Here is a 23,455-nt window from a genome sequence, read left to right on the forward strand (position 1 = left end):
CCAAATCCAGTAGAGGCATGCTATACTGTGCATTTAACTTTTTATCAATGAATTGTGAAGCATTTTCACTCTAATTTTGGCATTTAGTGATGCAATGATGTGAACTTGTGGGGTGAACTAGAAGAGCCTTTCCCCCAGCCCATAAACTCTATCACAGGACGAGCTTTTACCAAAAGATAAGGGAGAAAACTTGACTAAAATGCCCAATGCAAAAAAGTCTTTTTTAACACTCACATGCTAGAAGGGAATGAAAATTCTTAATATGTGACAGCAGAACAATGAGAAGTGAGGACCCTGTGCTTATTAGTCCAACAATAACAGCAAAATCCCACCCCCCTCTTCTTCAAAGTCTGCCTCCTACTGGCAAGAATGAGGGGAAAAAAGAGGTAACAAGGTGTATTGTCACCCCCTTTAAAAAATCTACAAGCTTATTGAGCAGAAAACATGAAAATGAAATTAGAGCAATGGGACTGCTGAAATATAAAACATGAGAAAACAAAGTTTCTTTCCTCCTCAGTAAAGGAGTTCAGAAAAGCATGAAAAGATTTTGACAACAGCCAAACCTTTCCTCTTGGACTACTTTTATTTGGTAAAATTCCAAAACCAATAACAGAAAAAAATTGCAATCTAGTCTCTTCTCCCTGAATAAGCAGCAAAGCTGTTGGAATAGAGAGGCTGCCACCCACAATTTGGGTTCCTCGAGATTAAGCAGCCCTAATCCTGAAAGCACCTTGTAAGAGCTAAATGTCACTTCCATCATTCCAACAGCCACTGCAGCCATCTAGCCACCTTCTCATCCAAACAAGGAAGGGTATGGGGAAAGACCTCCACTTCAAAACACTAGGAACAAAATAAATTCAGAGGTTCTAAAAGACAACCGCGAATGACGTGTGGAAAGTCTAGGCAGAGGGACATCTTTGCCAGCTGCTGTTACTCAGAGGGGAAAACCTGCTGGGACCACTATTAGGTGGCAGATGAATGGTGAATCCAAGCAGAATACAATGTCGTCAACAGCCAACACTGCATTTGCAAGTCCTTAGCAAGATGGCTTCAGTTCAGAGGTTTCCCACTTTCATCCAGGCACATTGCTACTGCTCTAGCATTACAGTGAAACTGGTGAGGGAACCAGTTGGGAAAGACTCCATATGTTATCCTGAAGGAAGGTGCAGGAAGTATCTTCTCATTCAGCTAATGGATACGGGTGAGCTCCTCCACAATCTTGATCAAGTCATCTACCGTTGCCTCCCTCTTCATTCCAGTGCCATCATCAATCTGAAACAAAGAAGCAAGAGGCAGAGGTGAAGCACAGTCATGTGACAGACCAAAGGCCAAGTGTATATACCTCTTCTTAATCCTGATACTGCAAAACCCAAGTTTATAACTTTACTTCAAATGAGCAAGCACAGATTCGAAGTCATAGGCAATATCAAGGATTGTTTCAACAAATTTTCTCAACTTACTTGTAAGTTAGCCACCACCTCCTGCATCTTGGGTCGGCTGATATCCAAAAAACTTTCAATTAAATCTCCATCAATAAATCCAGTGGCTGGCTCTGTCTTGCGCTCTGTATGAAATGATCTCCAGGTAAAGGCAAGAATCAAGGAAATAAAACTCTTGGCAAAATATGGCTTCAACTTTCCCATAAAAATGAAAGTACCCAGAATAGAACCAGTGGTACGTAAAGTGATAGTCCTGTATTTATAGTGTCTGGCAAGTAGCTATTGGTCTGGTTCACACAACGTATTAAGCCATAATGTAACCTATTTGGTCTTAACTTAGACTAGCTATTAGTCTACTGTAGTTTATGTACAATGGTTTATAATTTTAATTTATTATGTCAACCCAGTAAATTATATCTAATAAACCATAATTAATCAAACTAAATTCTAGCAAAATATGTGATCTACAGCTACTATATAAATTCCTTTAAAAAGCTGAACTATTTTGACTGGCACTGATAAAGCACCAATATGCTCCTCATTTTAATCCGGTGTTGTATTACCATTTCTCCAAGGCCCATAAATATTCCAGTCAAGAGAGTTCTCTACCTGCAAAAGCAGTTTTTTAAGGGAGGCAAGAGGCACATAAGCTATAACTCTGACTAGAAACACAGTATCCTATCCCTAGTTTTTTCTAAAGATATAAGAGGAATGAATACATTTATACTGCTGATCTCTACCCATTTCGTTCTGTGCTGCAAACTGTTAAGCTGGTAGGCAGAAACCATTTGTGGTTCTTGCATTACGGCTAATGCCACCAAGTATTATGTATGTTAAAGAGAAACACAAGAAAGAAAGGATATAAAGAGTGTTCTATCTTCCCAACACTCTTAATGACTTTGTTGAGCCTATTTTGCACATCTAACAGGAGATTATACCAGCTTTCTGACAGAGAAGTCACCAGCCCTGTGAATAAAAACAGAGCATTATTTTTAAAAAGAAATTAATAACTATCCATTTACTCTAAGATCACTTTGGAAACAAAGGATAGATATTATTTTAGTGCCAGATAAGCCCTCCCAGAGTACCAGACTATATGGGGAGATGGCAAGATTTTCTGGCTTAATATCTAACCTTACCAATCATTCCATTGACTGTGCCAAACAACACTGAGCCCTGTGTCGGTGTAGATGTTTCACCCAGATTTTGCATGACTAGGGACCCATGACAGAAGACATTGACAAATTCACCCAGATGGAAGAGCCCAAATTCCTGTAAATGCTGGCGCTCCTCATCAGTTGTCGCAGCACTGCAATACAAAACGTTTACTAGGAAAAGGATAGGGTGAACCCTTTGTCCCAACCTATTATTTGCTCACTTTGCCCTACCTTTTTAGAAGGTTATCTCACCTGTCCTTCTGGCACACAAACAAGTTAAATGCATTCTCTGCCCCTAAGAAATTGTCATCATCCAGAATCTCCACAGCACTCATCCAGTTTGGATTAAAATCACGAGCTATCTGTAATGATATACAAGTCAATCTACCTAGCAAGTCAATCTATTCTCCACAAAGATAAGACTTTTCTGCCCTGAAGTAGAATTCTACCAGTTTTAAATGCAGAGTGAAATGGAGAGGCCAACCTAGGTACCTAGTTTCTTCTGCCACCAAATATTCTTCTATTCTCTTAAACTCTGTACTGCGATTTCCATTATATACACTGAGGTAAAAACTGAATTAATACCTCTTCAAAATTTCCTTCCATGGGCTTATAGGCAAGCAGAAGTACAGAGCGCATAAGATCTCCAACTAAAATGAAGTCACCCTTTGTCTTCACATAGAGTGCCATGATGTTGTTGTAATGGTTGCATTCAGTGCGAAGCTCCTTCTCTGCTGTCCATTCATACAGTCGCACCTGTTAGGACAAGACAGATTTGTAAGGGTAAGGCTCAAACAGATCTGGAACAATACTGCAGAGTCCAAAACATTTCTCTTCCACAGTTCGTTAAGCAACCCAGTTTTAGGAAATACTGATGTGAGAACTTTGGAAACCTTACCGTGCTGTTTATGCTAGCTAAGAGTTTTCCATTGAATTCCACCATGGAATAGACAGCTCCTTTTACTTCTTTCTCAGCCAGGCTCTGCAATTTACCTAAGATACATATTAATACAACAATACTTGAAAAATACACAGGTTCTTTACATTTCACGGTGTAGCTACAAATAGCAACAAAAAAGATTAACAGCCTCAAAAACAGCTTGGTGATATTATCCCATGGGATGTAGCTTCCCCTTTCGATTATATGAAGCCCTCCTTACTTTCTGCAGCCTAAAGTTAATTATGCTATAAAGTGTATGACATTACAAAATATTTTTAAAATTCTATCATAAAATCTTCCAGAAGTTAATTTGGGCATTTTGCTCACTATGGATCCAGAGTGAGCAAAATGCCCAAATAAATGCTAGCTGCAAGTGAACTCCAATTATCTTCTGAAATATTGCAATATACCCAACCTTAAATTGCAACACCCAATAGACATAGAAAAATTGGTGTACAAGATATCAGGGAGATCTTTCATTGCATTTTTTAACAGCTACAATCTCTTTATACTCACCTCAGCCAGTAGTTCTTCATAAAGATGGTGCCTAAGCTACAGAGCTGTAATATTCAGGAAATTTCAAATGTTGGACAGAAAACCCCTTGACTCTCTTTCTGATTGTGTACCTTCAAGCTGGTATTTTAATAGCCACATAGATATGATTAAATTCTGCCCTCAAACTCAGGGTAAACTACCAAAGTCTATTTGTAAGCATGTGGTGCTATGTGACAATCTTCTTCTGTGACAATAACACAACATACAATAAAGCCTAGTACGTACTTGATCTGTAGCAACTATAATAGTTTTAACTTCTACCTACTTTTTCTGAAGGCTCTTTCCTCATTCTGCAACATTACTAAATATCACCCCTAATGTTTGTCAGTTGTTATGTTAACTAAAAAAATAATTCATCATCTTCAACAGTCATAAAACTATCTGGTAATTCCACCTGAACTATCTATTTTCTTGATGAAGTGAAATGAGGTGAAAATAAACACTTCTTAGCTCAACTAGCATGCAACTAATCACTGTGAAAGAATCAATGGGAGGGCTCAAAACACTTAGGCTGCTTCTGAGAATAGGAATCAGAATGAATTTATATCTCCTTATTTGACCATTTAACCATACTTTGAGATTATCATTTGAGGTCTTTCTTCTTGTGCTCTCTTTTAGCAATACAACATAAGTAGCTATTGCTAAAAGTGCTGTTTTGATGAATATTCTGTGCTTTCACAGCCCTTGCAATAGTTTTTCCAATTCCTACTTATGGCTGGAAACCTGGACTCTAAAAAAGATAGCTAGGACAAGGGTGGACACCTCTGAATTATGGTACTGGAGACAACTATTACACATCCTATGGACTGCAAAAATCACAAAGTCCTATACTGAATCTCACCAAAATTATTACTTGAAGCCAAGATTACCAAACAAAAACTATGATACATTGGTCATGTTATGCAAGCTGACTCATTTGAAAAGTCAAACATGCTGGGAATGATCAGCGGAAAAAGGAGAAGGGGCCACCCTAGTGCCCGTTGGCTGGACACTATAAAGGATGAGACCAGGATTACCATGGTGGATCTGAAGGAGGCAGTGCCTGCCTGACAGGGGGGCATGGTGAATGCTGATCCATAGAGTAGCTGAGGGTTGGACATGACTGAATGGCTGACAATGATGACTGGGTTTGTTAATGCCAAATGAGCACTTTCCCCCTATTTTCCAAGGCTTTAAAACTTTTATTTTAAAAACCCATTTATTTGTTTTGCAGGCCCTGATATGTGGTGCTGTTACAATGATTTAATTTAATCTCCCGCTAGGTCTCTTTTATAACACATAATAATATTACCATTATTACTGTAAGCCAACCAGGTAACTTCAGCATATTATAAACAATTCAAATACCCAAACTCTAAAAACCAGATGTTCAGCTTATTTTTTTTTTCCATATGAAGCAAACAAGGTGGCTCTTCAAGAGCTGAAAGGAATATTATAAACTTTTAGAGTAAAAGAACCTAGGAACAAACCCACTTGTTTCATGACAAAATAATATTTAATAAAAGAAAACAATTCCATGCCACTCAGCTGTTTCTAGGAAGAAAGAAATCCAAAACGTTAGTCCTTACCATCAGAATAATGGAAGACCACAATGCGGCCTTGCTTGGGTTCAGCTTCATCAGGATACACCATGGCTGTGCCCACAATAAAATAGGTGTTGGGATCTTTGCCCAATTTGCAGGAGACCAGGCTTAGTGCATATTCGTTCTGCAGGAACTGGTGTGCATGGAGTACTGAAGACAAATAGTAAAAAAAAAAAAAGAGTTAAAGAGCTCAACAAAATATTGACTTCAGTGTACTGTTTGGAACAACATGGATAAAACATGCAACTGCAAAAAACTACAGAAACTCAATAAAATGACCCTCAAGTTGCTCCATGGACCCTTAGACCCTCAAGGGATTCAAGCCAGAAAGTACACGAGATGGCTTTCTTCTCCTAATCTCATGATTCCCTAAAACAGTTCTCTCACAAACAGTGAAATATAGCCTAGGAGTAGATACCTTCAAATGTATGCTGATCTATGATGAGCAGATTGTGTACCTCTACTTCCTCACCAAATGATGTTTCATGTGGGGCTGTGCTGCTAGAGAACAACTTGCTAGAACTCACACTGTTGGAAAGGGCCTAATATATGGAGAGAGAAATGAGTATTTTAAGCTAGAGACACAGAGATAACAAAAATAAGCCCAAAGAACATTCACTAGAATGAAATAACATAAAAAATAAATTTGTGGCAAAAACTATTTGGAGGTTTGCATCAGAGGTCCAAATTTATGAAGAATAAAACCATATTTGGATTGAGAAAGAAGTAATGGAAGATAATTTATGTTATAAAGTACCAGTATAAAACTACCAAGTTTTCTGCTTTACTGAAGGGCCTGAAAATCAGTCCACATGGAAGAAATACCAACACATTCTAAAACCTCCTTGTAAAAGATAGGCAGAAAACTAAGTAAATATGGAAAGCTATGCTAGCAAGGATTTAAATCACTGAAGAAAGCCAACATTAACTGAGCCACAATATATTTTATCCCAAAACAAGTACATAGCTGTTTTTAAGTTTAGATTATCAGATGAGAAATGGAGATGATTTCTCAGGTGATTTATAGACATAATCAAAATGTTAAGCAATAATGATTCCTTTTATTGAAATCAGTGCATTTTCAAGACATTCCTAAAAACAATTATTGATGGTTCTCACCTGGGTACTTGCACTGGGCCTCAATGCAGTGGTGCCTCCACTAGCATCCTGAACTTCAATACGACTGGAGAGCACGCCAAAACATTGAGAGACTTCCTGATAACAGATCTTTCTGCATAACAGAAAGGGACACATGGTGTCTACACACATTCAGACGTATAAGATCCATATGATCTAAGAAACATTGTTCATAAAAGTAATATTTAATTTATTCAGTTTAGGTGCCAGCTCATTATTCAGTTTAGGTGCCAGCTCATTCATAAGAAGTTCAAAATGCTCCAAAAAGCATGCTTCCTTGAAAAAAATCTATCAACCTCACAATTTTGGGAGGGAGGGAATCTTATATTATTTAAAAGCTGATTAATTCTCAGCAACAAGTTTAGCTCTGCTCACCTGGGTGATTCATAAAGGGGAACAGTGCGGATATGCAGCTTCTGAATTTCATCTATGGTGCCGATTGTTAAAGTGCTGTTGTTGGCCAGAGCTAAGCTACAAAATAAAAGTATTTCATTTTCAAGAAAAAGAATCACTCCACTATACGCCACAATTCTAGAGTGTTTACCTACTAAATTTCAGATATAATCCAATATTAGGACTTGTATTTAGCAAGACTTGATAAAAGTGAAAATGTAAAAAAAATTCAGCAAATACATGTGAATATCAGTAGTGTTTCATGAACTATCAAGTATACAGAGGAGTATCTGGCCATTAAGAGATACAAGGGAGAAAATGTACATGGAAAACAGTTTGTGTATTGGTAGAGCACACAAAGACAAGAGTTGAGGTTTGTATGTTTATGGTGCAGTGTATTTCTGATTTTGTCTCCAACAGCTTCCTTCTGCAGTATAAAAAATGAGCCTTATTAATCTTCTTTCAAATTTTAACCTTCAACAAATCTTATCTTTCTTACAGATGGACCAATTTTGCTAGTGTTGATCACAACCAATCTCTATCTTCACAACTACGTTTCCATATACAATCCTAAATGCAAGTTACTGTTTCATCAATTCTATCCGGAACCTCCAGCGTATTCCTGGAGAGTATTATTTTAGACAAATCAAACATATTCAAGAACAGGGGACTTGAAACACTGAAAAATAATTTACTGGAAATCCCACTTTTCTTGGCTAGTGATCATCACTTAGCAACTAGCATAATGGAAGATAAAACTCATGACTGCTCAAAAAGTTTCTTATGGTATCACTACATAAAATACAACACAGAAATAAATGATATCAAATATAGATGAAATAGAAGAGTCCTTTCTTACATGAAGCTATAAGACAGGCTGAATATTTATTATACAATGGGTGTATGACAATTTATTTCCCCAAAACTCACATTAGCCAGGATGCACCAGCAAAAGGAAGAAGAGGAAGGATACAATGAATCCAAACAATTCTTCTGTTACTTTGGAACTGTCTAACGTTTTGTCCCTATTCTCTTAATCCCAATATTTCAAAAGTAAGCTGCTTATTTTTGTGTTCTTTACTTGAGACTTAATTTGGCTACTTAATTAAAAGGGTTGACCAGACTGGCTAAGCAAGAAGAGAACATGCACTTGAAACAAAGGAACCGAACACACTTACCTGTCAGGGTACCCATCTGAGTTAAGAGGGCACATATAATTCACCTCCTTAAGATTGACATTGGAAAAGACCAGTTTGTGGTTGCTGCTGTAAATCACAGTAGGACGGTCAGAGCAAGCAAACACATTGGTGGTGGAAAGGGAGCGAAATGTCCTTAAAACAGTGGGCTGGGTTCCCAAAGTTACTTTTTTACGGTCACTCAGCAAACCTGCCAGAGGAAGGATATTATTAGAGGCTACCCATTAAGAGAAACTAGAAGATGGGAGGGGAGCAGGGGAAATTAGCTGCCCTGTGACTACTTTTCATTATTGAAAAAAAAAATGTTTTTGAATTTTAGAAAAGTATATTTCCAGTAGCACTTTAAATGTACTAAAACTATTCCTGAAAGACAGAGAACATCCCAAAATATAGCTATATCTCTATACAGGTACAGCATAACTGTATTTTTCCTTCTTGAACCAATAATTATTTCTGGATACTGGCTTGTTTTAGAACAGAAAAATGATTCAAAGAGATAAGATTCATATACCCTTGGCTGGTCTTACGCTTAAATGCTGAAAAATCTAATCATAGATCTCCTGATGTCTAACTTGAGTTACTTGTTTTAAATAAAGACAAAATGACAGCAGGTATGTGTTTATGGTTTAGCAACCATTTGCAAATGTGATGATTTAAAAAAAACAAAAACCTCATTTTCTAAACAATGCACACACACGCAGCCAAATTTTGGGTGACTGACCAGAACTCATACCAGAACTGGCAAAGTTACACAAGAAAACTATCTGAAAGAGATGGCAGCAACCAGTGATCTTCGCAGGGTCTCTCTCTGTAACCAGATTACATTATAAATTGATACAATGTGTGATCCCGAAAATGACAGTTACTGTATGGCATTCCCTTGTAGCCTCAATATATTGATGAAGTGAAAAAACAGTAAATCTGATGTGAAATGATTTAGCTCTGTTCAAATTTAATCCAGAGATTTCTGAAGTTCAGATCTTCTATTCCTGCTTTTATTTTAGGCGGGGGACAAGCTCTACTTGCTGGATTTTGAGTTCTGCTAAAACCTGACGAGCCTGCAATCTGTTCATTGTTTTAAAATCAAACAATAAAATCTGCAGGGCAGGAAACTGTATTTTTACCTGTTTCAATGTTCAGTCCAAAATAGAACAGGGCCCCATCTCCTAGAGCACAAAGCAGATAATGGCTACTCTCAAAGGTGGTCATCAGAATGGAACGTGGGATAATCTCTGTAAAAGGGGATGCAAGTTGTAATATCACTCTTTGCCATTAGCCTGCCCTTCCCAACACCAAGCACACAAATGGAATTTCTACCTCCTCCTAACATCTCCTTGTGTAACAGTTCAAATGAGGGCAGCTTAAGAATACGGGCTGAAATGTCTGTCCATAGGCCAATAGCGCAGAGAGGGGACATGCCATTGGTGTCTCCCAAGGGAGTGATGTCCAGACAGGCAATCTCATGCTCCATCTCTGTAAAGCTGGCAAGATATTGAACTGTCAACATTACAGCAATACTCAGCTCTGACACAAAATAACCCCAACATAGTTAGTTCAGACTGACCTTATTTGTTTGAGTTCCTGGGGATGGATTTCCAGGTAGTACAACACTCTCCCCACAGCTACCACCACTTGACTGCTATTGCAGGAAGCAACACTGATGTTCTTTCCATTTGGCTCTTTCCATTCACTCACCAGAGCCTTTGGCTCTTGAGTGACAAGCCGGACTGAGGCTGATGTTATCTAAAGTGACAAACGACATTCATTGGTATTTCTTCCCAACAAAAGGTAACATATTCTTAAGGCATTTCTACAACTTCTTCAAGTGCTACAATTTTTTAAAAGTGTAATCCATCATGTTTAATTTTAAGATTGACTAAACTGAAAACAGTCCGACCGGAAAAAATAATGAAAAAAAATTATTATATCTTAAGAAAAATTATGTTGCTTACTATGGACAAAATAACATTCTGTTTTAAACGTATCACCCTCACATATTTCATAAGTTTCAAATGTGGCTCTTCACCCCAAAAGTTTAGTCATTCATACCTTATGTTTTATCATTAAAAAAATTAGAGATTACCTGGATTAACTGCAGATGAGCCACATTACCACAGAAGAAAGTCTGCTGATCATCCACAAATCCGGTCAGTTCTGTTTCCTCTACTTCCTCCCCATTCAACATCAAAACTCTGCGGAATGTAGGAAAGCCCAATCAAACTCCCCCGAAGACCTAACCAAGAGCCATATTCAACACTTTCATGGATGTTATTCCTCTACCTGGTTTGTCCCACAAAAGACAGCACTAAGGTGTTATCGGTTTCACGGTGAGAATCTGACCTCAAAGGCCATAATCCTGCAATTCAGAGACAAAGTGTAGCCTTATTAAATTCCTCTGGGAAACTCAAGGGATTTCATAACTTAACAAACAAAAATGCCAACCCAACACTTCCTGAATCTTCAATGTTTCCTCAATGCTAATTCGCTCTTGGCCTTGTACAACATATTCAACTATGGGTATTGTTTCTAAGTAAAATGTATTGTACTTTCAAAAATTAAGATTCTTAGAACAGGTTGTATAACAAAAAGGTAAATAACAGCAAGAATACACAACAACGAAAAGAGGACATAGTAAATATACCAAGGGGAGGGGGAGAGAGAAAGGAATAAAATGCACACACATACAAAATACCCAAATCCTTTTTCTGAAAGGATGACCAGATTCCTCCCCAATATTTCCTAAATAGTATATTCAGTTTTCTTAGATTTCATTTAAAAAGTTCATTCAAAAAATCTGAGAACTGACAACCTTGGTAATAGTATGGACTATTATTTGTTCATCATCTGTTTCTAAACACACACACACACACACACACACACACACACACACACACACATATACCTTTAATCCCTGGGAGATCAATGCTGGCATGTTCATGAATCCCAATTCCATTCCGGATGATTCTCAAAGAACCTTCCTTAAAGGCACCAGAGCATGTAACCAACTGTGAAAAGCAGGTATAATTAGCATATACTAAGTACATTATTAACGTTTAAGGGACATGCAATGTAATTATAGAGAACAGTAATTCACACCCACCCTTTAAGTTTTTTTTCTCAATCTTTTAGTAAATTACCTAATCAAAAATCCCACTTAAGACAAAGTCCTGCAGTCAGTTCCATTTTATAGTGAAACAAGAACTTTCCTGAAATGGCTCAGTATTGTTTCAGAATTTAATGTGCATGCCAGGAAAAGTAGCCTTTCTATGTCTCTGAAATAGCCATTGTGCTGTATTGTTTCAAGAGTCAAGAGAAGAGTCAACAGAATAATAATTTTCCAAGCTATTATCAGATTTACTAGAGCTCACAACAGCATTCAGCAAGAAGCTAACTATCAACTTCCTCCTGACACACAAGTTTGGTGAGAGAAAATAGGCTGGGTTTTTCAACAGAGGAGATTCATATACTTCACACAGATCAACTTGGGGAAATATATTTCATTGCAAAGCAGTATTTCAAAGGGGATATAAATCACCTCTCTTAGCAAGATCCATTATTCCTAGTGCAGGGAAAGAAGAATCAACTTTTACCTGGCCTTGACCCTGTCTCTCAAGATCTACCACACACATGTCCACAATTGGCCCGAGGTTGGTGAAGGTTTCCATGGCCACAACATAGGAGCCTTGTTCATTGCTATCCACATTGAGCTAGGAATGAAAATAATATTATGTTTCTTGTGAAAATAAGAAATTGTTTGCTTAAATTTTCTTTATTTCATCTATTTGAGCAAAATGTATTAAAATTCCAGTTTTGGTCTTACTTTGATTCAAAATAAAATGAACAAAAACCAAGGGGATAAAATTCCTGAATGACAAAAATAAAAGTAGAGGTCTCACAACAATACCATTTAAATATATAATAAGTAAAAGATTAGTAAAGTACTATTTATTGGTACCAAATTATAATTAAAAGCTACATGTTACCTTCACAAGTTGGGAATCCCCAAGACGAGAGCCAACAAACACAACACCATTGTCCAAATAGGTCAGGCATTCTGCTATGGATGTCTAGGAACAAGTAAGGCAAAATGAATATTAGGCATTTTAAAGACATGATAATAAGGGGTGCAGCTATTTAAGCCCAAAGCAGGAAGGATATTTTTATATGGATATGCTCATGTATATGCAGACAGCACCTTACTCAGAGATGTGTATTCCTGGGATTGTGTAGCTATTATGCCAGGACAAGAAAAGTTTTGAGTTCTTTAAGGAGCTCCTGACAAGTGCAGTGATTGTACTCATCTCATGCCTAGATCTTAAACATGCTTCTGGCTTTGAATGTCAACAGTTGCACACAGACATTAGCTGCACACACTGTACCGACAACATTAAAAAGTATCCAACGAACATACATTGCTACAACAAAATATAATTAAATATGTCTTAGTCATAAGTAGAGACTTATCCCTCACAAGTATGAAAACCATACGTGATTTTGGATGATGTTCTCTCTCGGCCTTATTTGGTACATCAAATTGCCATCACGTTATGCACTTTTCTTTAAACTCCTTTGAAGGCCAGTATTTAAGTCCTAGTCTGGGCTTTAACCCAGATGTGAGAGATCATTATCTTGAAGTTATCTCCACTAGAGGCACATGTGAGAATGCAAGAGATGGCTCTGCTTCAGTTCTGAACCGGTCAAGGATAATGTCAAAGTTTGCTTTGTTTCATGTTTCCACTGGGAGGAAAAATCTCCAGAGTGACTTTTAGCGAATCATTTTTTTATTCAATATGTACTCTATTTTTAGTATCCTCCGAAAGACAATTTGCCAGTGGAAAGACAAAGTATACAGGTGGTCCTTGACTTACGACCACAATTGAGCCCAAAATTTATGTTGTTAAGTGAGAATTTGTTGAGCTTTGGCCCATTTTACGACTTGTCTTGCCACAGTTGCTTAGTGAATCACTGCAGTTAATAGGTAAGAAGCCTGGTTGTTAAATGAATCTGCCTTCCCTGGTGACTTTGCTTGCCAGAAGGTTGCAAAATGTGATCACATGATCCTGGGGCACTGCAACAGTCATAAATGTGAGTCAGTTGCCAAATGTATGAATTTTGATCACATGATCATGGGGAGGTTACAAAGGTTGTAACTGTGAAAAATGGTCATATGCCAGTTTTTTCAGTTCCAGTCAGTTGAACGGTCACTAAATGTTAAACGGTCACTTAAACACTAAACTGTTTAAGTTGAGGACTATCTGTATATTCAATTGACAAGATGTTATAAATTAAATACATTTTGTAAAAACTTAGATCTGTGAGAAAAAAAATTCAATGATGGACATAGCCTCCAATTATGAATCATGAATTATAAACCTCTATTACAAAATTTAAAAATGCTGAACACGAGGTTTTTTGCTTATTTTAATGCAGCACCATTTTAAACCCTATATTCAAAAATTACAAAAAAAATAGTATTGGGGAAGGAATCAGTCTCTTCCAGTATCTGAGGGAATTTTTTTCACTCTCCTAGTTCTTCTTCCAGCTGACATCACGCAACAGATGCTCCAGAAATGGAGGAGAAAACAAAACCTACCTCACCAAGCAATTCCACACGTAAGTCCTTGAGACTGACTCCACCATCCATCTGTTCCTCCTTCTCCAAAAGCAGCATGAATAGCCGACCCTCCATATCCCCCAACAGATAACGGGACCCATTTGGATCTACCCGGTTGTGACATACGATTGTACTTTGCTGTTTCAGGGTGAAAAAGGTGTTACTTAGAAGTCTTTGAAAAGCCAGGATGACCTTAACATTGATCCAAACAATTTTATTATCCCTCTAGAAAGACAAAGCTGCAATCGTTTAAAAAAAAAAAAGCATCCTAAGGATATAAGGAAGTTTCCCTAGTTTCCTTCCTGATGAACACACATACTTGTGTTTGGCCAAATTCACAGAATAGCCATTTAAGTGCACATGAAACACATTCTCCAGATTCCAAATGTGTCTACCCTTATGCTAAAAAACTACAGTCAATGCAGCAAGCAGTTAATGTAGGCTCAGATGCCCACAGAAATTTCCAATTATTTTTAATTTCCATTTCTAAGGCCTTCCACTTGCCAACAACTCTGGACAGCTCACAGAACGTTAAAACATCAGTTAAAACACAGAAAAAATGCCTAACACATAAAGTAAATTTAGTTTCAGCCCTAACAAAATGTTTAAACTAGAGGCAAGAAAACTGATGCTGCATAAATGATACAAATCATATTTGTTCAGGATTTATGGGACGTAGCACAAAATATTAAGCATGTACCTGCTTTCTGAAATCCACACCAAAGGTACTGTAAATATAAAGCACAGAATTCCAGCTTTAAGCAAATACCTTTCCAAGTGTTCTGCTGCTTACCTTAATGATGGGTGGGGCTATAGCCAGATATTTATCACCATTGTGATAAGTAATGGATTCTTGTCCAATAATGATGGCCCCTCCAAATGGTTCAGGCACTATGAAGAAATTGTTGGGAATATTCATCTCAGATGTATAGAGAATAATCAACACAGGAAAGGAATACAAACCAGGCAACCCAGGTGTATTAAATTAAATTTCAATAGATTTGTTTATTCATAGAATTTCCTGTTCACCAAAAAGGCCACTTTTCAATGTAATAAAACAGTTTAAAGCACAAAAATATATTACTAATTATTAGATAGTCAATATCCTAACCATATTTTATTATATACTTTAGAAAACAGTTTTCCTTTTTTTTTACTCACTGAAAGCAAGAAATTTTGTTTCTTAAATAGCAATTAACTTTGTTTTAGGTAGCGGTTACAAATAAATTAACAGTAAGAAATCAATAAATTTCAGATTTTCATTAAAGCAGGTCTTCACAAAGCTATGAGGTAAATATAGATTTGTCTTTAAAATACTGGACTTTTTGTGGCTTATAAGTTTCTCTATTCTATTTTTTTTTCTTTTATACTATATCCTCAATCACTTTGAACATTATAATTCTTGAGTTTTTCCTGCCAGCATAGTTTAGTCTAAAAGTGCAGCAGTTCAATGATGAATTCTTAAACTATAAGAAAACCTGAGCCTGGCAAGTAGTTATCACTGGGCAACAAAACTTTCATTACAGGCACTGCTCAAGTTACATAACTATTCTGGGCCTGAGAGCCTGGGACAACGAAATTTTCATACAAATTGGAATTGTACCAACTGTCTGACCCCTACAGCCAAAAAAGAACTGGGGGTTTTTCTAGGTGCAAGTTTAATACAGTGGCTTAAAGCAGTCTAGGAGTTCTTTTTTAAAATGCTGGTTTTTATGTCTAAATGATTATAGTTACCTTTATCTCCTTTAGAAGCGTATTTTTTTAGACACAAACTCACCTGCAATCACCATTGAGGCTTCAGCCTCTACATTCTCCTGCTTCCAGGGTCCCTTGTTAAACTCCTTCTCACGCAAAGACACTTCATATGTTTTGACATGACGGCCCTGTGGATCCTAAAGGGATGGAAAGTACAACCACTAAACACAAAGCCATCACTATTTAGTTATCCTCATTTAACATATGAGAAGAATCATTTTCATAGGAATGCTCAAAAATCAAACATTCCCTGAAACATTTTTATTTTTATAACATTTGTGCATTGAAAAAAATAGATACACTTTCTTTAAAGCAACTTCAAAACCTAAAGAATGCCTGTCTCCCACAAAATAAGGCATTTTCCCAATTCTGAACAATATTGTTCCTGTTTTAATACAGCTAATGGAATTGTTAAGTTATATATTTATCAATACATTTCAAATAGTAACCATTTTGCTTTCACTAAAGCCTTCAGATTTCTTTCTTAACTCCCTTCACTTTATGACAAACCTTTTGAAACTATGTAGGTTTTAAAATCACATTTTCCTGATGCTGGAATCTCAAGACAGCACATATTCCAGATTGATTTAATAAGGCAAGTCTTGTGGTAAATTAGCCCTATATTAGTTTCTTACTAATAGAGAATGGACAAATCAGTAATATGAAACTCTCTTGTAATTATAATTAAACTGAGATATTTTACAATCTAAAAATGAGTCCCATAGACTCATTCCAGTTTGGGTCACTACACTATAAAAAAGATGTTGAGACTCTAGAAGGAGTGCAGAGAACAGCAACCAAGATGATAAAGCGACTGGAGCTTAAAACATGATGAACGGTTGCAGGAAGTTGGCATGGCTGGTCTAGTGAAGAGAAGAACCAGGGGAGACATGATAGCAGTCTTCCAATATTTGAGGGGCTGCCACAGAGAGGAAGGGGTCAAGCTATTTTCCAAAGCACCTGAAGGCCAGGCCAGGAATAATAGATGGAAACTGAATAAGGAGAGATTCAACCTGAAAATAAGGATAAATTTTCTGACAGTGAGAGCAATCAACCAATGGAACAGCCTGCCTTCAGAAGTTGTGGGAGCTTCATTACTGGAAGAGCTTTCAAGAAGAGACTGAACTACCATCTGCCAGAAATGGTGTAGGGCCTACTTGGGGGGAGGGAGGGTTGGACTACATGACCTACAAGGTCCCTTCCAACTCGTTATTCTGTATCTATCTCTGTCAGGACACTGTGCAGAACACAAGTATAGTGGATCCAGATCTGCACTGATAGCTTATTTCATTTTTTGCTAATTATCCAGGAAAAGGGTCCTTGGTGTTCACTTGGTTACTTGGTAAGCTAGTTAGCAATAAAATACCTGCAGGAAACATCCAAGCTCGGAGAGCACCAAGGACTCCGTAGTTCAACCCTGAGCTACAAAATGAAATTTCTTTGCTACTTGCCACAATATCATACTTTTATACAAGGTGCACAAAAAGTAAACAAATATCTAACAATTATTACGTGTAGGCTCAGCACACCTCATGCTTCTGCTGCCAGGACATTGCATTTGTCAAAGCATAAAATGTTGGGAAATTGACAATGCTGATGATAAAAAACAAACATTGCTCTGTCCCTTGTCTACCAGCACATCTTTCTATGACAGTTGCAGAAGTAATTCTTCCATTAATGCATTTAGCAATGAAACCTAACATCCCAGACTTGGAAGTCTAATGGTCACCTGGAACTTGTATGATTGCAGTTTGAACTAATTATAGACTGGAATTTTATCTTATCAGCCTTTATAAGGCTTTTCAATACTGTTTTAATGTGTTTTGCCTCTATTTTAGCACGTTCCCTAAAATTGCTATAGAAATCACATCAGCCATAACAATTTTTAAAAAAAGCTGTTTTTGTTCTACATGGGGGACTCCCTCTTCTGTATATTGAGAATGGAAATGTAGTCACCTGCTAGAAGCACTCCAGGCCCTTGCAGGTAATTTGCTTGGTTCTTATTTATTTATGTATTGGATTTAGGTGTTGCCCATCTCTTGTCTGGAGCAGACTATGCTGAAAGGGATTTTTTTTCCCCTTTTGGCCCAGTGCAAAATCATGTATTAGTACATAATTCAGAATACCAAACATAAAAGTAAGGAAAGCATCAAGTTTCAAGGATAGTTAGCAATACTGCTTTTCAAGGACAATGGTTAAAGAATTAAAAAAGGTAATCCTGGGTCACATTGCCTTTAATCTTCTGGTCTCAAAAGTCTCCCAGGCAGGAATTAACAACTGAATTTTAAACTAGGATGTCTAGAGAAATCAAATCAGGTGCTTAAGGCAGTTTTCTATTTGACATCATAGAAAAACAAAAATGTAACAAATCAGGAAATGTTCTTAACAGTTTTGCACATTAAAGGAGAGTTATTTTAACTTCAAAAACCTGCTTGTAAATTAGAACGATTACAACTGAATTAAATCTATAACCATTAGTCATAGTAGAGTTATAGTAATGCAAAATCAAAAAAATCAATAAATCAAATGTTTGTGGAATAGAAAACAATGTTTGAAAAATTGTATTATTCTTTTTACCTAAATGCTAATATAACCTATGATTGTCAACAGCTGTCTATAGAAAACATATTTGATCTCCAAGCATCATCCTGAGACTGATTTTAAATGGCTAACCATATGACTGAAATTCCTGATCTAGATTTTGGATTTTTCTGCTTTTTTCCTATCCCATTTGTTTGTTTTTGATAACACAATAAGTCCCAAAGTATTCAATGTTTGCCAGTACTCTGGCACCAATTTGGTTTGTTCTAGTAAGAAATAAAGAAAAAATAAATACTATTTTATTAAAGATCCTAAGCATTTCTTTTCCCCCATGATCCAAACTCAGTGATTGTTTATAATTAACAGATATGTTAAATAATGTTCAGGCCGTGTCCCCACTAGTCTTGCTCAGCAATTTTATTACCACACACATTCAGATCCAATTTGATTACCTGGTAAACAAAACATATGGTCGGGGCCTGGCAGCCATAGAGGAATTTCACATCAATAACTTGTAGCTCCTCTAGTCGAATATTAAAGGCCTTTAATTCTTTATTTTCTCGCTCCAAAGGAATCACCTTGAACAAGCCATCATAAAGCCTTAGTCCAATCATTCTACACTCTGGGTCAATTATGCCAATTATACCGGTTTCCGAGGGACGACCAATACGATCCTAGAGGACAACACATAAATCAAATATTCTTAGAACAATCTCTGTTGTCATAATAAAAAACATGCATCTAAGTCTTCTAAAATATATTAATTTGGCTTTTGCAAATTAGCCAACAGTTGATTCACTCATAATGAATACTGTAATATATGCTAATGTATGTCATTCATGTATGCCTAGACTTTCAATCAGCAGCCATTTCTCTTTCAGGTGTTTCTGACCATATCTTGTCATTACTATGAACCCTTCACTGCCATTTCAAAAACACAGTAAATAACTAATGAATAGATCTGTTGACAAAGCTATATATATTGCAAAACTAAATTTATGCATTTATATATTTAAATCCACAACTTTCAATTAACATCTTTTTCGCTCCATAAGACGCACCCCCCCCCCAAATTGGATGGAAATGTCTATGCATCTTATGGAGTCAAAAATAGGGGTTGCGGGGACCTTTTACAGTGCTGAACCCCGCCTCTTCTGTCTTTGTCATTGCCCATTTTCCTCCTCTAAACCTAGGTGGGTCTTATGTTCAGGTGCATCTTATAGTGCAAAAAAATATGCAACATATTATATTGGATATGTAGTTCTTACATATGTATATATAGATATACTTGGAAAACACGCTAGTTTGATTTTCGTACTTTAATTTTAGAAGTAATTTTAGAGCTCGACAGTTAACAGAGAAAAAAAATCAAATTTTACAGAAATAATGTAGAATTTTTTTCTCCTTTAAAAACTGAACAGGATACATGCTATTTAACAACCCAAGATCAAGATCTTAAAGTTATAAACAAGCAGGATTTATATTACATATGCACATATTGTATTAGATTACATATAAACATATTACATTATATTATCCACTCTTGACAACAACTCTGGTTTGCAACTGTTGCAATGGTGCTAAAAAACTTCCATCAGACCTCACGATTGTCATAACCTTTTCTGGGGTTACATCACAGGTGTCAAACTTGATCGCATCATGTGACATATCGCCACATTTTTGCCTTTAGAGAACCGGGGTGGGCATAGCCTGCGTGTGACGCATCTGGCCTGTGGACCATCAGTTTGACAGGCCTGGCTTACATGATCAAAACTCAGATGCTTCACAACTGGTGGGTGCTTACAACCATTACAACATCCTGCAGTGACATGATCACCATTTGCACACTTCACAGCGGCTTCCAATAACAGAGTCAAGAAGCCAGCAGTAAAATCACAAGTCACAGACATATCTTGCTTAATAACCACCACAGAGGTGATGTCATAGGCCCATCATGTGATGTCTCACAACACACTTAACAAATGTATCACTTAGCAGTCCCAACTGTGGTAATCAAGCAAGTATTACCTGTACTATAAAGCTTGTATACTGGGGCTTTTCATTGGGTTTTGAAGCCTTGTGAAATTATGTCTCAAGAACACTTATTCTGCAAAACATGCACCTGCAGGTTCTACCTCTTAAAAATATTATTCTAAACTAGCTAAAATGCAACTTAGGAATAAAGGCAATGATTATCTTTTACATGACAATAGTATTTAAATACTATTTAAATGTAGGTTTTTTAAAAAACAATAATTAGAGTAAATGTTCCTACCCTTTATATAAATCACAAGAGGTTCCTAATATAAGTATTTAATCAAAATATAAGCACATATTTTCTCCAGTCTTGGACAAAAGGTAGGCTATTACCCTCATAGTCAGTGAATGGCTTCCAGGAACTTAAGGAGGAAAACGTAAAATAAGCAATCTCATTTGGATCTGGAAGATAAATGGTGAGGTAGGAGTGTCTGAAACATAACTAAACTATTAATCTAACCCCCTCCTTCCTCCAAACATAATAAATAACCATGTTTTTAAGTACAAGGGCAGTGCAATTATAAAACTAATCCATTCCCCCAGAGTTACATTGGGATGGAAGGGAGAGACAACTGAGAAGTCTGACTGAGTTCCAATTAGTTCAGCACTGAACCGAGAGAAAAGAAATGAGGACAGATTTGTTCAGTTACTAAATATAACTTACATTTTTAAATTTTGACCCTTATTTTTCCAAGAAAAATGAAATGCTTAAAATGAAAGTCCTATTAGATCAGATAGAGGTCAGCTAAATTAAGCTACCTGTTTTTCACAGTGGTCACTCCTTGGGGGAGTGTAAAAGCTGGGAACCAAGACAACTAACCACTCGAATGATTTTTGCTGCATATAAAAATGTCTTATTTATAAATTGCCTTTATGGAGAATAGTAATGTAGAACAAGATTCTAACAACTGAGAGATTGTAAATCTTTCTTCTTGAAACTTATTCAGTGAGACTTTGTAGGAGATCACAAGAAGATAAAGTAGCTATCTGAACAAACAAGGCTACTTAAGATCTCATAACAATGACAAATATATATTTTAATTGCACTAGGAGGAAACAAAGACTTAATGGAAAAGTAGGAAGAATTTAAGTGTCCATCCAATAATTTGACAATAAAAAGACAAGCATGGTCTCAATTCTCAAACTGCACTGTTCATTAATTTCAACACATGTGTTTATAGTAATATTTATATTACTTAACTTGGAATATGCATTATCCAAAAGTTCAAACTCAGTTTACAAAACATACAGAAAACTGCTATGTGGTCCTGAATCACAATGTACCTATTACACTTAATGCACTTTCCTCTTACCTGCACATTGCCATGGGCTCTGGTGATGATGTCAATGTTCTCTCCACTTTGTTTATACTCAAGAATGCAAGCATTATATTTTGCTGTCAAAATAAAGAGCAAATCCTTGCTTTCCCCCTGAGGAGAAAAAAAGTTTTAGCTAGAAAAGAAAAAACACTCCACATTCTGCAAGACATTAACAAGGTATTATTCCCTTTGTAAAATGTGTATCTCAAATTAAAAATGTCTAAAATACAAATACTTTTGCTTGTTCACAACTTCCTATTAGTACTGTTAAGCATTTTCTTCCGTAACTGCACATAAATAAGCTCCTACAAAAATTATTTAATCAGAAAGTGTATTAATTAGTTTCATGTAAAAAATGACATTAATTCATCAAAGAACATGAGAAGCACCGGAGCTGTTGATGTTCAAGAGGGAATTGCAACAGATTAATTTTAACAAACATTTTAACTCAAACATTATTCAAATGGCCAGACGAGACAGCATAGCTGTTTTTCAAATAGATTTACAAAAAGTTGGTTGAGAAGATTACTGTTGAGAACAGCTTTACACATGTCTTTTCCTTCAAATATCACTCCCACTTATAACTATAACCTTGCTGCTTGTATCTTTTCAATTTATATTGTTTTGTTTCCTAGTATGATTTGATTGCTGATTTAGTAACCTATGACTATCACTAAGTGTTGTATCTTAGGATTCTTGATGAATGCATTTTTTTCTTTTTATGTACACTGAGAACATACACATCAAAGACAAATCCCGTGTGTGTCCAATCACACTTGGCCAATAAGAATTCTATTCTATTTCTACTAAAACCAAGTTCTCAGTTTTGTTGATAATCGGGAGCAGTCAAGCACAACATACTGGAGTAATATGGCAAATTTCTGAGTCCAATCATGACCATATCAAAAGAAGAAAATACTCGGTCCACTCGCTGTGTGCAATCATCACAACGTGCTGAATTCCAGCAGGCCACCAGTCCTAAAAAATAAAGCCTTTGCATACCCGAACTTTTCAAAGGCTTCTTCCCAGTATACTGGGCTGAAATTTTAAGAAAGCAATACCCCTCCACCGGGCTAGCAAGCCACAAGGCCAGGTTTCCACCGAGTTCGCCTTCCCCAGAGATCTCCCGATGAATATGGGGGGCGGGGTTTTAACCACCAGCATGTGGATCGAAACCAGCAAAACTTTTCCGGTCGAACCAGCAGCCCAACCCCATCCGTTGCAGGAATCCCTTTCTGGACAGAGAGCCGTAAAGGGTCGAGGCATATTACGCTGGCCAAGCAAAAAGGGTTACCAGGCGGCCGCGCTGCCCTTCCGGAGGAGGCGATGCTCACCTTGGGGCGGAAGAGCTCCATGACGGCGATCTTGCCGTACATGCCCACCTCCTTGACGGGCCGCAGCCCTTCTGCGGTGACCACATAGATCTCAAGGCGGGTGTTCTTGGCGATCAACAAGTTGAGGTCCTCTGCGGAGGTGAAGTGACCTGGAGCGAACAGCAAAAGATCGCGGGGTGAGGGAGGTCCGATTGGCAGAGCTCAAAACCAGAGGGGCGCAGAGCCCCGCGGCCTCCTCCCTTCGTTCTTCCCTGCCGCCCGCTCACCGATCCCGGGAAAGCCCACCACCACCACCACCACCTCTTCCCAAACCATTACCGGTGACGCAGCTGTTGACGGCCGTGGGCTTCTGTGCGGTGACCACGTAGTTGCACGACATGGCGAGGCCGGGAGCGAGGCGGAAGGCGAGGACCGGCGATGCCGAGTGCAGCCTTAAGGGCCCACTACCGCCCTCA

The 23,455-nt window shown here is 37.4% G+C and overlaps 1 protein-coding gene across 1 annotated transcript; it reads right to left on the reverse strand.

Moving 5' to 3' along the window:
- Positions 1-564: 564 nt before the first annotated feature.
- Positions 565-23,451, reverse strand: DDB1 (damage specific DNA binding protein 1). The gene is made up of 27 exons (XM_026720104.2): positions 23,319-23,451; positions 23,001-23,149; positions 21,661-21,777; positions 18,763-18,984; positions 15,792-15,906; positions 14,808-14,905; positions 13,994-14,152; positions 12,384-12,467; positions 11,991-12,107; positions 11,303-11,405; positions 10,681-10,756; positions 10,484-10,592; positions 9,965-10,143; positions 9,718-9,881; positions 9,525-9,632; positions 8,383-8,590; positions 7,187-7,282; positions 6,794-6,905; positions 6,093-6,216; positions 5,660-5,824; positions 3,495-3,589; positions 3,182-3,352; positions 2,849-2,958; positions 2,579-2,748; positions 2,303-2,405; positions 1,461-1,584; positions 565-1,272 (listed from the first exon to the last, which is right to left on the reverse strand). Exons 1-27 carry the CDS (start codon positions 23,377-23,379, stop codon positions 1,189-1,191), a joined length of 3,423 nt encoding a protein of 1,140 aa, XP_026575889.1. The 5' UTR covers positions 23,380-23,451; the 3' UTR covers positions 565-1,188.
- Positions 23,452-23,455: the final 4 nt, after the last annotated feature.

Source organism: Pseudonaja textilis, chromosome 1 (genome assembly GCF_049901715.1).
Source record: "Pseudonaja textilis isolate UNSWEBS1 chromosome 1, rPseTex1.2, whole genome shotgun sequence".
NCBI classification, from domain to species: Eukaryota; Metazoa; Chordata; class Lepidosauria; order Squamata; family Elapidae; genus Pseudonaja; species Pseudonaja textilis.

Bases quoted from the DNA above. Each gene is read 5' to 3' on its own strand.
- DDB1 (XM_026720104.2), bottom strand. From the start codon at position 23,379: ATGTCGTGCAACTACGTGGTCACCGCACAGAAGCCCACGGCCGTCAAC. The intron at 23,150-23,318 runs GTAATGGTTTGG...TGTTCGCTCCAG, and splicing joins CGTCAACAGCTGCGTCACCG to GTCACTTCACCTCCGCAGAG. The intron at 14,906-15,791 runs GTGAGTTTGTGT...ATTTCTTCATAG, and splicing joins AGCCTCAATGGTGATTGCAG to TGCCTGAACCATTTGGAGGG.